The following is a 16215-nucleotide window of genomic DNA, read 5'->3' on the forward strand; positions in this document are numbered from 1 at the left end:
GTGCTATATTTTGATAATTTAACTGCATCACTACCTACTTAATTATATCTCAACAACATGCCAGCTGTATCCATAACCTTTCTGCATCTTTCTTCAGCGTGATGAGAGGGCCAATAATACATATGTCAGTGACCAAAGGGCCCTGCATGAATACGACGAGGACCTCGTGGATTATAATGAGCTGGAAGAGGATGTGATAGGAACCACACTGGATAACCCACCATCTGGTGGAGTACGACTGAGGACTGAATCGACCAGGGTATGAAATAGCAAAAATAAATGTGCCAAGAACAGATTATTTGGGGGAAGGGTAGTTAGTTCCCTTCCATCTCTCCTAAATATTGATTGCATTAGGAAGTTCCAAAATGTCAGCTTTGATTTTTTTAAAAATTCATATGATGTGGGGACATCATTGATAAGACCAAGCTTTTATTGCCTATTCTTAATTTCCCTTGAATTGACCAGCTACCTAGAGTGCAGAATTGTAAGTGGATTTCTCTGAGCATATTTCGAGAAGCAGCAGAATCCCTTATGTTTTGGTGGGGTAAATGATCAACTTGTTAGAGATCAGAAGGACCCTAAACTTGACATTCCAGTTAGAGGATGACCTTAACTGGGATCAGAGTAATAGAACATCTAGAATAGTACAGAACATTACAGGCCCTTCAGCCCAAAATGTTGTGCCGACCCTCAAACCCTGCCTCCCATATAACCCTTCACCTTAAATTCCTCCATATACCTGTCTAGTAGTCTCTTAAACTTCACTAGTGTATCTATCTCCACCACTGACTCAGGCAGTGCATTCCACGCACCAACCACTCTCTGAGTGAAAAACCTTCCTCTAATATCCACCTTGAACTTCCCGCCCCTTACCTTAAAGCCATGTCCTCTTGTACTGAGCAGTGGTGCCCTAAGGGAAGAGGCGCTGGCTGTCCACTCTATCTATTCCTCTTAATATCTTGTACACCTCTATCATGTCTCCTCTCATCCTCCTTCTCTCCAAAGAGTAAAGCCCTAGCTCCCTTAATCTCTGATCATAATCCATACTCTCTAAACCAGGCAGCATCCTGGTAAATCTCCTCTGTACCCTTTCCAATGCTTCCACATCCTTCCTATAGAGAGGCGACCAGAACTGGACACAGTACTCCCAAGTGTGGCCTAACTAGAGTTTTATAGAGCTGCATCATTACCCCATGACTCTTAAACTCTATCCCTCGACTTATGAAAGCTAACACTTCATAAGCTTTAACTACCCTATCTACCTGTGAGGCAACTTTCAGGGATCTGTGGAAATGTACCCCCAGATCCCTTTGCTCCTCCACACTTCCAAGTATCCTGCCATTTACTTTGTACTCTGCCTTGGAGTTTGTCCTTCCAAAGTGTACCACCTCACACTTTTCCGGGTTGAACTCCATCTGCCACTTCTCAGCCCACTTCTGCATCCTATCAGTGTCTCTCTGCAATCTAAAACAATCCTCTACACTATCCACAACACCACCAACCTCTGTGTCGTCTCCAAACTTGCCAACCCACCCTTCCACCCCCAGATCCAGTTAATAAAAATCACGAAAAGTAGGGGTCCCAGAACCGATCCTTGTGGGACACCACTAGTCACAACCCTCCAATTCAAATGTACTCTCACCACCATGACCCTCTGCTTTCTGCAGGCAAGCCAATTCTGAATCCACCTGGCCAAACTTGTGCCCCTTGCTCTTTGGTCAAGTTGCATGCAAACAATGTGAACAACTGGTCATTTAAATAAGGACTTCAAATGAGGAATGGAGAGGCAGGGGAAGAGACTACATGCAAATGTTTTGTTTGCTATTCTAAAGCTCAGCTGTCTGTGATCCTGGTCCATTAAACACACCTTGAGTTAGTTATGTACAAACCCCTTACACAGAAATCCAAAATAACTTTCTTTACAATTTTTTCTACACAAAATAACAGATAGATTTAAAGATACTAAGCATTTGTCTACGACTATCTCAAATGGGCTCTGGACTGACTGGACAATTCTTATTAAGTACCCTTCCAAATATAATTTTTGTTTCTTTTGCAGAGCAACAGTTTACCTACAGGATATATGCCAATGAACGGGATTGGTTCAGATGGCTCTCGGCAGGTAAGTACAAGTTAAGATCTATTTGGAGGTTCTGACAAAAGCAGCAAAAGTATATGTATTTTTTGAGAGTGCAAGAATATGAATAAAAATAATTAGAATATTCTCGGCCTTGGTATTTTAAAGGACAAATTTTGAAGATCTTGGCCCTGATTTTTTTTTTCTCAGCAATATTTTTATTGGTTTTTTAAATCAAGAAAGCATAGTACAAAGGAGGTTTGTGCAGTACATAAAAAATGTACAATTCACATCTGAAAGAGATGCACCCATTGTACAATCATGCTTTGGTTGCCTCCCTGCCCCGACCTGCCCCTCCCAATCCCCATCTCCAAGCCATCATTGCATTAGCAAAAAGGGTTAAACAGAACCTTTATCCCCACAGAGCTGCATTGGTATAGAGAAGGTGTATTTTCCTAACACATAAACTGTTGTATGCTTACACGTCAGAGTTCGTAGAATTTTACTGGAGAATGCTGAGAGTCAGGGAGTTATGTGCAGAGGAAAGGAAGAAGGGACGAACCTTTAGTTTGGCTGGGAATTCTGAAAATATTCAAGAAAGGGTCCCCACACCTTTTAGAACTTTATGTCCGAATTGAGAGTTCAATAATGGATCTTCTCAAGGGGCCCTGATTTTTTGAATATTTATTGTAGCTAATGTAATTGTTAACTAATACAAAAGTTATGCAACAAGTAATATTCTAGTTTTGTTGACTAAATTCCTTTTTCTGTGTATAAAAATAGGCCCTTTGGCCCAACTCATCCATGCTGGCAAAGTTGTCTCCTTGAATTAGTCCCATTTTCACGTTTGACCTATATCCCTCTTAACCTTTCCTATCTATATACCTGTCTAAATGTCCTCTATACAGTGTAATTATAGAGTCATAGAAAAGTAAAGCACAGAATCAGGCTCTTCGGCCCATCTAGTTCATGCAGAAGCCGTTGAAACTGCCTATTCCCAATGGCCCTCCATATACTTACCACCTATGTGCCTCTCCAAACTTCTCTTAAATGTTGAAATTGAGCACTGCCTGCACAACTTGTGCTGGCAGCTCATCCCACACTCCCAGGACCCTCTGCATGAAGAATTTTCCTCTCACGTTCCCCTTAAATTTTTCACTTTTCACTATTAACCCATGACGTTTGGTTGTAGTCCCACCCACCCTCAATTAAAAAAACCTTGCTTGTATTTACCCTACCTATACCCCTCATAATTTTGTATTCCTCTATCAAATCTCCTCTCAATCTTCTACTTCCTAAAAACAAGACAGTCCTAACCTATTCAATCTTTCCTTATAAATCAGGTCCTCCAGACCCGGCAACATCCTTGTAAATTTTCCCTGTACTCTTTCAACCTTGTTTACATCTTTTGTGTAGGTAGGTGACCAAAACTGCACACAATACTCCAAATTGGATCTCACAAATTAGGTCTTATACAGCTTCAACATGACATCCTATCTCTTATACTCAATACTTTGATTTATGAAGGCCAATGTGCCAAAAGCTTTCAACGCCATTTTCAACGAATTATGTACCTGTATTCTCAAATACGTTTGTTCTACCTCCGTGTCCTGTCGTTCACTGTGTAAGACCTACTCTGGTTGGTCCTACTGAAGTGCAACAGTTCACACTTGTCTGCATTAAATTCCAATCTCCATTTTTCAGCCCATTTTTCCAGCTGATGCACATCCCTCTGCAAGCCACGATAGCCTTCCTTACTGTCCACTACACCCTCAATCTTGGTGACATCTGCAAATTTGCTGATCCAGTTAACCACATTATCATCCAAATCATTGATATAGATGATAAACAACAATGGACCCAGCACTGATCCCTGCAGCACTTCACTAGTCAGAGGCCTCCTGTCAGAGAGGCAACCCTCTACTATCATTCACTGCCTTCTCCCACAAAGTCAATATTGAATCCAATTTACTACCTCTTCTTGAATGTTAAGCGACTGAACATTCTTGACCAACCTCACATGTGGGACCTTATCAAATGTCCTGCTAAAGTCCATGTTGACAACATCCACTGCCTTGCCTTCATCAACTTTCCTGGTAACTTCCTCGTAAAACTCTTTAAGATTGGTTAGAAATTACCTACCACACATGAAGTCATGCTGACTATCCTTAATCAGTCCATGTCTATCCAAATACTTATATTTTACACATGAAGCTGCTTAACAAACTATGAGCCCATTGTATTAAAGGAAAGATTCTAGCATGGATAAAGCAGTGGCTGACTTGCAGGAGGCAAAGGGTGGGAGTAGAGGGAGCCTTTTTTGACTGGCTGCCGATGAATAATGGTGTCCCACAGTTATCTGCATAGGGACTGATTCTTTTTACATTATATGTCAATGATTTGAATGATGGAATTGATGGCTTTATTGCAAAGCTTACAGACGATATTAAGATAGGTGGAGGAGCAAGTAGTTTTGAGGAATTAGAGAGGCTACAAAAGGATTTAATCAGATGAGGAGAATGGGCAAAGAAATGGCAGATGGAATACAATGTCAGGAAGTCTATGGTCATGCATGTTGGTAGAAGAAATGAAAGGATTGAATATTTTCCAAATGGAGAGAAAATTCAAAAAACTGAGGTGCAAAGGCACCTGGGAGTCTGTATGCAGGATTCCCTAAAGGTTAATTTGCAGGTTGATGAAGGCAAATACGAGGTTAGCATTCATTTCAAGAGGACTAGAATATAAAAGTAAAGATGTAATTTTGAAACTTTATAAATCACTGCTGGGGCCTCACTTGGAATACTGTGAGCAATTTTGGACCCGTTATCTTAGAAAGGATGTGCTGAAACTGGAGAGGGTTCAAAGGATGTGCATGAAAATGATTCCAGTATTGAATGGCTTGTCATATGAAGAGTGTTTGACGGCTCTGGGCCTCTGCTCATTGGAATTTAGAAGAATGAGGGGTGACATTGAAACATATTGAATGGTGAAAGGCCTTGATAGAGTGGATGTGGAGAGGATGTTTCCTATGGTGGGGGAGTCTAAGACTGGAGGACACGGCCTTAGAATAGAGCGAAGTCCTTTTAGAACAGAGATGATGAGAAATTTCTTTAGCCAGAGAGTAGTGAATCTGTGGAATTCTTTGCCACAAGCAGCTGTGGAGCCAAGTCTTTATATTTAAGGCAAAAGTTGATAGATTGTTGATTGTTCAGGACATGGAGGGAGATGTGGAGAAGGCAGGAGATGGGGCTGAGAGGAAAATTGGATCAGCCATGATGAAATAGCGGAGCAGAGTCAATGTGCCAAATGGCCTAATTCTGCTCCTATATCTTATGGTCTTACATATCCGGTCTCTTAGAATACCTTCCAATAAGTTTCCCACAACTGATATCAGACTCACTGGCCTATAATTTCCTGGTTTCTGGTTTAATAATTTCCTGGTTTAATAAAGAGCCTTTATTAAACTGCAGAACAACATTGGCTTTCCTCCAAACCTCTGGTACTTCCCCTGTTGCTAAGGATGATTTAAATATCGCTGCTAGGGCCCTGCAATTTCTGCACTTGCCACCCATGGGGTCGGAGGGAACACTTTGTCACACCCTGGGGATCTATCCACCCTGATTAGCCTCAGGATAGTGAACTGTAATCTGTACAGGGTGCATGAAGTTGATGCTGTTTTGCCTCACTTCTATAGACTCTGTGTCCATCTCCCGAGTAAATACAGATGCAAAAAAACTACTTAAGACCTCTCCAGCTGTTTTGGCTTCACCCATGGATTACCATTCTGATCTTGCAGAGGACCAACTTTGTCCCTTACAATCCCTTAGCCCTTAACAGATCCATAGAATACCTTGGGATTCTCCTTCACCTTGTCTGCTAGTTAGCTTTCCTGATTTCTTTTTTAAGTGTCCTCTTGCATTTCTTGTCCTCCATAAGCACCTCTTTTTTTTCTCTTAACCGGGGCCTCAATATCTCTTGGAAACGAAAGTTCCCTACTTTTATTCTGACAGGCACATACAAGCATTGAACTTTCAAAATTTCACTTTTGAAGGCCTCCCACCTATCAAGTACACCATTGCCAGAAAACAGCCTGTCCCAATCCACACTTGCCAAATCCTTTCTGGTACCATCAAAATTGGCCTTTCTCCAATTTGCAATTTCAATTCACAGACCAGATCTACCTTTTAGTATATTTACTTTGCAACTAATGGCATTGTGGTTCACTAGATGCAAAGTGTTCTCCTACACACACATCTGTCACCTGCCCTGAATCCTTCCCTAATATCAGGTCCAATATCACATGCTGTCTTCGTTGGGACTAATTGTATCCATCTCTACAGCTTCCTCTGGGAGCTTGTTCCATACCCTCACCAACCTGTGTGAGAATGTTGCTCCTCATATCCCTTTCAAATCTTATTCCCTCTTATTTACCTATGCCCCCTAGTTTTAGACTCACCTACCCTGAGGGGAAAAAACTGTGACCATTCACCATAATTCGATCAATCCAAAATCGATCAAAGATAAGTTAATAAGTGATGCAGAGAGCTTTGGAAGTCGTTGATTGGTTGAACATCTTGTCAATCAAAGGATTTAAGCAACAGTTAAAATCCCCGCCCATTATCAGCATACATTCATTTAAATCAGGCAGTAAAGCAAATACATTTTTAAAAAAAGAAGGATCATCTGATTTTTTTTAATACTGCATCAGATTTGGAGTAACAATCATTTTGTTCTCCTTTACACTCATATACTGAAAACTGACAAACAATCTTGACTCTTAACTTGACTTGATGAGGTCACTCCTTAGCCTCCTAAGCTCCAGGGGAAGAAGTCCCAGCCTACCCAGTTTCTCCTTACAGAACACGTGAAATGTTTCTGTACCCTTTCCAGCTTAATGACATCCTCCCTAGATCCAATCAACAGAACTGCATACAGTGCAAGTGCAGTCCCACCAATGTGTTGTACAGCTCCAGCGTGACATCTCAATGCCCTGACTAATAAAGGCAAGCATGTTGAACATCTTCTTCATCATCCTGTCTACCTATGACTCAACTTTTAGGGAATTGTGTATCTGTACTTATTGCTCACTCACTTCTACAACACTTTCAAGGGCCTGATGATCTACTGTGTAAGACCTGCCCTAGCTTAAGTGACCAAAATGCAACACCTTACACTTGTCTGAGTTAAATTCTATTTGCCAATCCTTTGCCCAGTTCCCAAATAGGTCTTAGATCCTGTTGTAAACTTATATAACCCTTTTCATTATCCACTTCCCCATCAATTTTGGTGTCTGCAAACTTACTAAACATGTTTAAAAACATTGTCATCTAAATTATTAATATAGATGACAAATAACAGCACCAATTCCTGTGGCACAGGTTTCCAATCTGAAAAACAACTCTCCACTTTCACCCTCTGCCTCCTGTCACCAAGCCAATTCTGTATCCAAATTGGCAGTCAGCCTGGATTCCATGTGATCAAACTTTCCAGACCAGCCTACCATCTGGAACCTTGTCAGAAGCTCAGATGGTAGGGCTAACTGATCATGCAGACTGTCTACAATATCCAAATTCCTGATGCACTGCTTTGAGCATATGAATCATTACAATGAAACTCTAACATTCCTTTTTTTTATTTTTTACTTGCTGCTGAGACCCTTCAGGATAGCATCTTGGTAGGGGTCTGTACTCCATGTGGACCACATCTACTGCCTTGGCCCTGTTAGTCCTCTTGGTCACCTCTTCAAAAAAACAAATCTGTGAGACATGATTTCACACACATAAAGCTACGCTGACTATCCCAAATCAGTCCTTGCCCTTCCATATGCTGGTAAATCCTGTTCCACAGACTTCCTTCCAGTAACTTTCTTATATATTTAACTCACTGGCCTGTAGTTCCCTGCCTTATCTTTGCAGCCTTTCTTTAACGAAGGCACAACATTAGCTGCTTCCAGTCCTCAATTGACTTATACTGCGATCTAGCACAAAATCAAGCCACTAATCCAAAATTAGCATATTGAATTGACTGAACATGGTACTCACTTCTTGTGAGCAAGCTCATTTTATTGGGTATACAATGCTTTTCTGGCCCATAAAGGCAGCCATGATCAGTTAGCTGTCCATTTTTCCTTCTGCTTCAGTCAGATAATTCATTGAGTTGGAATTAGGGACTCTACCCAGATACTCCAGATACTCTGCATGAGTTAATTCCGCAATGGGGACACAGAAAGAGATCTTGAAAGTGCAACTTCAGTGCCAATTGTAACCAATTGGATCCAAGTAAGCTACAATAGTGGAAGTGCTTGAACCGATTATCAGATGGTTCAGGAAGAACTGTATAGAAGAAAGAAAAGAGAGAAAGAAGAGTATGAGAGAATATTACTTTGGCGAGAAAGGGAATACAGGGTTATATACTACATTTTTGTTTTAATAACACGAGGCCAATGGTAGTCTGAACAGATCTCCTCAGCCAGTGTCCTCCACTAGAATTGAGGACCTGAGGGAGTTACAAAAAAACCCAATAAACATGACAAACATGACTGTGTGCTCACGGAGTACTTACTTTTGATAAATTCCTGTAAGAGGAACAGTGACTATTATTATCTAGGCAAATATAACAGCCAATTTGCATGGCATGATCCCACAATTAGAAAATTTACTATGTACTGTGTCTTATAACAAAGTGTCCTTTTCATCTTTAAGACTGGAATGAAGAATGGAGACCTGGGATCAAAGCGCTCACTGAGAATGCGGAATGAATCCACGACTCGGACTATCTCGGAGTCATCAGAGGGTCGAGGGACAGCATCCTCGCTGGATCTCTACGAAGAGATTTCTTTGAACGGAACGCTGCAGCTCCGTGGCCACCGCTCTCGAGACAGCAGTGCACGTTTCTCCAATGGCACGAACATGATGATCTCCCCATCTGATGAAGCAGAGGTGGATATTAACGGATATGTAATGCCAGAACAAAAAAGCACTACAACTGGTAAGGAACAAATTCACTTTGAACTCTCTGCTCAGATTCTGATTACAAAAGTAAAAATGAATTACAGTTGTACAGGTTCTTGAAAATATTAAACTTCTCATAAATCTAACTAACTTACCCAAATAAATTCAGTATGATTTGTGCATTTCTATGTTTGAATTCAACCCCAGTATATAATCAATGCTAACAATCTCTTCCAGTACTTCAGTAGTGACTGAGTGCTCTTTGGAAAAACGTCTCTAGGCTCAGAAGTTAAACAAAGGCTTTGTCTGCTTAATCTTAGGGGTGCTAAAGATCCCATAGCATTTTTAGAAGAGCAAGACTTAAACTTAACAATATCTTGACCAACAGTACCAGGAACAGGTTAACTACCTAATTTTCTAATTGTGGGATCATGCCATGCAAATTGGCTGTTATATTTGCCTAGATAATAATAGTCACTTTGGGTTGAAGGAATTTATTGGCTGCAATGTACCTCCAGAATAGAAAGAAGTATTATACAGGCATAAACTTGATCCATTGTTCAATTATATTTCACATATGCTGCATGAAGTCATTCTGGAGCATTGTAGCCCCATCTAATGGTGGAAGTGGTAAGTGCAACCATATCCAATCTAATAGGGCCCCAGAAAAGGCAAGTCCCAGTTTCATAAGACCGTAAGATATAGCAGCTGAATTAGGCCATTCAGGCCATTCACTCTCGTCTGTTGTGAGTTACTTATGTTGTCCCAAACCTGGTAATGACCAGATAAAATATGTGTGTGTGTGAGGGAGAGAGAGAGAGAGAGAGAGAGAGAGAGAGAGAGAGAGAGAGACAGCAAGATATAAATAATGGAGCAATACGCAATGATGCTTGGTTGTACTGCCTCTCTATTAGGACTGCCTGAGTCAAGAATTAGACTCAATACAAGTAGGACTTAAAGCTAAGAAGCAAAGAAAGCAAAAATCTCACAACATCTTGTTATTTTCTAGTTATTTACAAGTGTTTATGCTTTGCTTGCAGAAAACCTGAAACCTGCTAATGATGTAGGTCCCTTAAACACTAAAGCCAGTGAAGTGAACACTACACAGCTACCTGAGAATCGGAAAGAATCGGACTCAAAACCAAGTGATCACCAGGAATACGAGTACATGAACAAACGAGCCTACCTCAATGGCTGTGTGAATGTTGTGCAAAACCCAGAATACCTGGATGACAGTAGTGTGTTTGTTACTGAGGGTGACATTCATGCTTTTGATAACCCAGACTACTGGCACAACAGTCTGCCAGCAAAGTCAGAAATAAAAAGGACATAGAGCATCAACTTCACGGTTCAGTCTAGATAACTGGCAACTCAACAACAAGCAAAGAGTTGATTTCTGAACTTTGGAAGGGTTGGGGTGTGGTGAGGATGGGTGACTAGATTTCAAAATCAGAAGACTGACAGTCGAACTGGAGAGATTGATGTCTTTGTGTGCATCATCCAATTTGTGCCAGTTGTGATAAATACGTATTGTAGAAACACACGTGAATGAAGCATTCTCATCTCCTGCCATTAATGCACAATACAAAAGAGGGAGGGGAAGTTTAAAGCCTTACCTATTCAACAGGACCTGTTTTGTGTTGTTCCTTCAAAGCAGAATGCAAGAAGAATCTAGATATCTCAATTGGAAACAATCCCTGACCTCGATAATAGTCATTAATGACACGGCACCCTGCAGCACGTGTAGTTTTAGTATGGACATGCAAGATATTTGGGGAATGAGGCAGACTAGGCAAAACAGCAAACTTGGAGTGCAAAAACTGTTGTCTTTATGGACTACATCTTTGGAATATTGATCCCAACAGTGTATTGTTCTATAGCTGAAGAATTGCCACTGGTCACTGTGTTAATGAACAAGGAAAAAGGACCAGCAGTGAAAGTGTGCAGAATGAAGTATAATTTTATGTCTCCTTCACAAGATTTTGCTCTTGTACAAAACACTTGAAAATGGACTGGCCTGAATAGGGAATGATAACAAGTTATTTTTTAAGGCAGCTAAAAGATTATGGTAAGAGGTTAATGTCTAGAACTTGGGCATCAACATTCTTATTTCTGTAATTGTCTTCTGATGTTTTAAAGTATTCCCATCTGAAATATAATTTTGTCACCTTTGATTATCACCATTCACAGAGGAGAGTTAGAAAAACTTGGCTGAGGCACTACCATATGTCTGGTGGGGGAGAGAGAAATATCGGGAGGTTGTTCGGGGACAGAGAGGGACATAACCCATGCCAAAAACTATGAACAGGGTTGGGATAGAAAGAAGGATTTTCTCAACAGTCTCCAGTAGTTTGCTCAACCACCAGTCAGGATAGTTTCTGAATAAAATAGACTTGGCCTTTTCATTTGCCATAAAAATGCTGGAAGGAGGAGTGTTTTTACAGGAAAGTTTCAAACAAACATTAGAATAAAATATTCTGAAGGGTGAAGAATGCTAGAAGTGAAGCAAGATCTGGGACCATAGAATCCAGAAGAAAAGGTTCTTTTGCAAGATTTGCTAAGAGTTATGGTGCTTTTAGTAATGATGAACCAAACATTAGCCTAACTGACCACAAAGTAAATGCACGGGTTATTCAGACACCATTTTATGGTACATCAAGAGTAGGCAGAAGTTCAAATCCACATCTTCAGTTGCTTACCTTGATCTCTAAAAATGTCAATAGATTTTGTAATTCTTTTGTTCTTTTTGAAGTTCACTTTGGAAAAATCGGATGTGCTTTTATTTGAGCACCGTGTAACTATATATAAGTCACCATGCACAGTGGCTTCGCTACCTCTATTTCCCCATCCCGTCAGCAAACAAAACATGCTTTTGCAATGATAGCGCAACAAAATGTTGTGAGAGGACTTCTTTGTTTTTATCTGTATATAAATGTCGAGCCGGGATACTTGAACATAATAATGTGTGATCAGTGCTTTGACTAATTAACTCTGATGGGTGCAAAAGATCACACGGTATTGATCTGAGGACCTATTGTGGGTATTTCACAAATTGAGTTCTATACTGTATTTTGTTTTCTTGCTTTTCTCAAATGAAGCAGCAATGATGAATTTATGAGCCAATGTCAGATTCCTTTTGGTGTTACTTGATATAGATTCCCTGAAAAATTCAGTGATCAAATTTAGTTTATATCTGTTGGTTTGATATAATTTTATATGTATTTACATTTATCCCTTTTTGTTCATGCTTTGGGATATGGTTTCCTCTGGTATATACACTAATGTTTACGTGTAAAAGGGGTAATTAATTATGGAATTCTACAGTTTATGCTGTTCTTGTCTTGTGCCAGCACAGTTGGATGTCGGGAAAGACAGGTGTCAGGAAGAGGTTGTCCTCCGATAGAGATAAGTACTGATAAGCACTGTGTCCTTCTTCACTTGCTAGTTCAGACTGCTGGTGTCCTTGCTGAAACCAGCTAACTCAGATTTAGCTCTTGTGGTCTGCATGACTTAGCGTTTTTACAAAATGTGCCTTCATCCAGCAAAGAAACCCCATTGTTAACCATTTCTTCTCCCATCCTTTCCCAAAAGTGCTTACTGTTGGTTGAGGGATCAAGGGACAGGTTAACAGGAGCTTGAATCCCTCAGCAACCCATTCATATCTCTACTTTTCATGTGTGAGGACAGATATATGGAGTAATGGGGGGGGGGCGTATATGCAAGTCAAGTCATGTGGCCTAGAAATTCTTTGCACAATGCAACATGCTTGTACACCATGCTGCATCAAAGAGTGCTAAAATCCCAAATTATACTGTGCAAGACTGACTCACCAAAGCAGGTCTTAAATGGAAGGTTAAGCATTCTTTCACTTTAAGGCCGACCTTACCTAGCTGCAGCTGGAGAGTTTTAAAGTATCCAGCTTCCTCCAGGTTGGTGCCTTTTCTTTGATAATGATTGCTACCTTCCCACCTTGCCCTTGCTGCTAAAGACCTTGGAGCCTGTCCTCAGCCCAGCATCTCTCTGATCATCACCAATCAGTGCACTGATATTTCATACTCTCACAAAAAAGAAATATTAATAAAGGGCAACTGGGTCTGTACCCCAAGACAGGCTGGGCCTTCAGAGCAGAAGAAAATTAGAGAAGGGAAACTAACTTCTTTTTGAAAAGAATGCATTGACTTTGTTGCTGCTTGAGTACTGTAACAAGTTTCAGAGGGGTGTTTCATGTAGAATTAACCCCATGATTACTTCAAACCAATCAATTGTCTCATAGTACTCAAATTCTAATACCTACAGGACTGACATACTTTCATTTTTCTGAGACTACAGTGCTTAATATTTTATGTTGACTGGAATGAAGAAAACAGTGGTAAAGTTAAACTTCTAATTTTTTTATTTTTTAAAGATTTATCAGAATTAATGTGTTTCTGTTTTACGAAGTATGAGCTTATGACCGAAGACTTGCTGAGTATTAAAAACAGAAATGATTGTTGTGTAAAATAGGGGAGATGCTATTAGATATTGCTTAATGTATAGTTTCTTAACTGCTATTGTGTAATTAATGCTGTTTTTATGGAATCTTGGGGATTTTGTTGGAAGCTGTACATTGTGTAAAATTTAAATAAATATTTGTACAAAAATGCATTCACCTTGAGATTGGCAGCTCTTAAACAGAAAGCCACATAAAGAATTTACTTTTGCTCATCTTCTCTTGACTCTGCAGTGTAGGAGTGTTTTGAAAGGTGGAAACATAATCACTGCACTGATTAAGCCCTTTGCTCCATTTTGCAAGGTTCCCCTTAACCACATTTTGCCTTTGCAGTTGAAAAAGTAAATTTATTATTAAAGTACATATATGTCACCATATACAACCCTGAGATTCACTTTCTTGTGGGCATACTCAATAAATCCATAATAGAATAATAACCAGAACAGAATCAATAAAACCTGCACCAACTTGGGCTTTCAACCAGCATGAAAAAGACAACAAACTGCAATACAAAAATAAGTATTTGAAAATAAATAATAAACATCACAAATATGAAATGAAGAGTCTTTGAAAGTGAGCCCATAGGTTGTGGAAACAGTTCAGTGATGGGGCAAGTGAACTTATCCCCTTTGTTCAGGAGACTGATGGTTGAGGGGTAATAACTGTACCTGAACCTGGTGGTGTGAGTCCTGAGGCTCCTGTACCAACTTCCTGATGGCAGCAGTGAGAAGAGAGCACGACCTGGATGGGGAGGGGTTCCTGATGATGGAGGCTGCTTTCCTGTGCCAACACTCCGTGTAGATGTGCTCAGTGGTGGGGAGGGCTTTACCTGTGATGGACTGGGCCATATCCAGTCGTTTAGTAGGCTTTTCTGTTCAAGGGATGGGTGTTTCCATCCTAGGCTGTGATGCAGCCAGTTGGTATACTCTCCACACACATCTATAGAGGTTTGTCGAAGTTTTGGATGACACGCCGAATCTTTGCAGACTTCTAGGAGAGGCGTTGCTGTGCTTTCTTTGTAATTGTGCTTGTGTGGTGGACCCGGAACAGATGCTCTGAAACGATAATGCTAAGGAATTTAAAGTTGCTGACCATCTCCACCTCTAATACAGACAGGGCCTTCCGGTTTCCTCCTCCTGTAGTCAACAATCAGCTCTTTGGTTTGGTTTTGGTGAGAGGTTGTTGCTGTGCTACCATCCGGCCAGATTTCTCCCTCCTCTGTGCTGATCAAATCACCACCTTTGATTCAGCCAACGACTTCAGTATGGCTTGTGGAGCTAGTCTAATAGTCATGAGCATGGTGTGAGTAGAGCAGGGGGCTCATCGCACAGCCTTGTGGCGCACGGTGCTGATGGAGATCGTGGAGATGCTTTTACCAATCCAAACTGACTGGAAGTAGAGGATTTAGTTACACATGGAGGTATTGAGGCCAAGGTCTTAGAGCTTATTGATTAGTTTTGAGGGGATGATATTACATTCATACATCCACTTGCACTGCTAATAGAGGCGACTGTATAACCAAAAGGATTGAAAGCAGTTTTTTTCCCCCTGACCTTGACAGAGCTGAGATCAGAAACAGTGTGAGATCATGCTTTAGAAAGGCACATTAATCAAGTGTGGGTTTATTGGCGGAAGGCCATGTATAACTAACTTGATTACATTTCTAAGGACAAGAATCAGTATACAGTGTAAGGGACCCCAAGAAGTTGAATACAAACTGGCACAGGGGCAGAAAGCAAAGACTGATGGCCAAGTGACTGGACAGGTATTTCTGGTGACATTTTCAGGGCTCAGCTACATGCTTCAGACTTCAAAGTAGCAGACATGATTGAAGAAGTTTATGGATGATGGTCAGGAAGCAAACTACATTGTGCTTATAGCTCACTCTCTGCATGTCAAGAACATTTGTGCATTACATTTTAATGGCTCCACTATACCTGAAGCTTAAAGAAAAGCTCAACCAGCAACTGAAAGCTGGAGATAAACAAGAGTACAGGAGATGCAAACCTCAGTGATAACCACAATGTAATATTCTTCAGAGCTTTCACAATCATCTATGCCCCAACACCCAAAGGCCCAAGAAAAGAGGAGAGCCTATCCAAAGCTGAGAGGCAATTGCTGCTGCAGAAGGAACACTTTTAAGAAGGCAACTGTATTTCTACCTGTGATGGAAGTGTTCTTGGATCCAACCCGAAGCAATCTGCTCACTCTAGTCTCACCACCACCAGGCAAGAAGACTAAAATATGTCAACTGTAAAATAAGAAGATCTTGTCAGCAGATAAAGTGCGACAGCTTAGCAAAGGCACAAATTCACAGTCTCATCTCCCACAACTATGAAAATGGACAAGGGAGAGCCAGTGGATGTAGTGTACCTGGACTTCCAGAAAGCTTTTGATAAAGTCCCACGTAGGAGATTAGTGGGCAAAATTAGGGCACATGGTATTGGGGGCAGAGTACTGACATGGATTGAAAATTGGCTGGCTGACAGGAAACAAAGAGTAGCGATTAACGGGTCCCTTTCGGAATGGCAGGCTGTGACCAGTGGGCTACCGCAAGGTTCGGTGCTGGGACCGCAGCTGTATACAATATACATTAATGATTTAGATGAAGGGATTAAAAGTAACATTAGCAAATTTGCTGATGACACAAAGCTGGGTGGCAGTGTGAAATGTCAGGAGGATGTTATGAGAATGCAGGG

At 40.8% G+C, this 16215-nt stretch overlaps 1 protein-coding gene across 4 annotated transcripts in view; it reads left to right on the top strand.

Annotated features, from left to right (window-relative positions):
• Positions 1–13671, top strand: part of erbb3a (erb-b2 receptor tyrosine kinase 3a) — a 144241-nt gene extending 130570 nt beyond the window's left edge. For all 4 annotated transcript variants that reach the window (XM_059955914.1, XM_059955913.1, XM_059955916.1 and 1 more), the window contains 4 exons: positions 98–259; positions 2060–2122; positions 8779–9064; positions 10068–13671. In XM_059955914.1, coding sequence (XP_059811897.1) covers positions 98–259; positions 2060–2122; positions 8779–9064; positions 10068–10360 — 804 coding nt within the window. In that variant the 3' untranslated portion in view covers positions 10361–13671. The remainder of the gene's footprint in view (positions 1–97; positions 260–2059; positions 2123–8778; positions 9065–10067) is intronic.
• The last annotated feature ends 2544 nt before the right edge of the window (positions 13672–16215 follow it).

The sequence above is a fragment of the Hypanus sabinus genome, chromosome X1 (genome assembly GCF_030144855.1).
Source record: "Hypanus sabinus isolate sHypSab1 chromosome X1, sHypSab1.hap1, whole genome shotgun sequence".
Taxonomy (NCBI): Eukaryota; Metazoa; Chordata; class Chondrichthyes; order Myliobatiformes; family Dasyatidae; genus Hypanus; species Hypanus sabinus.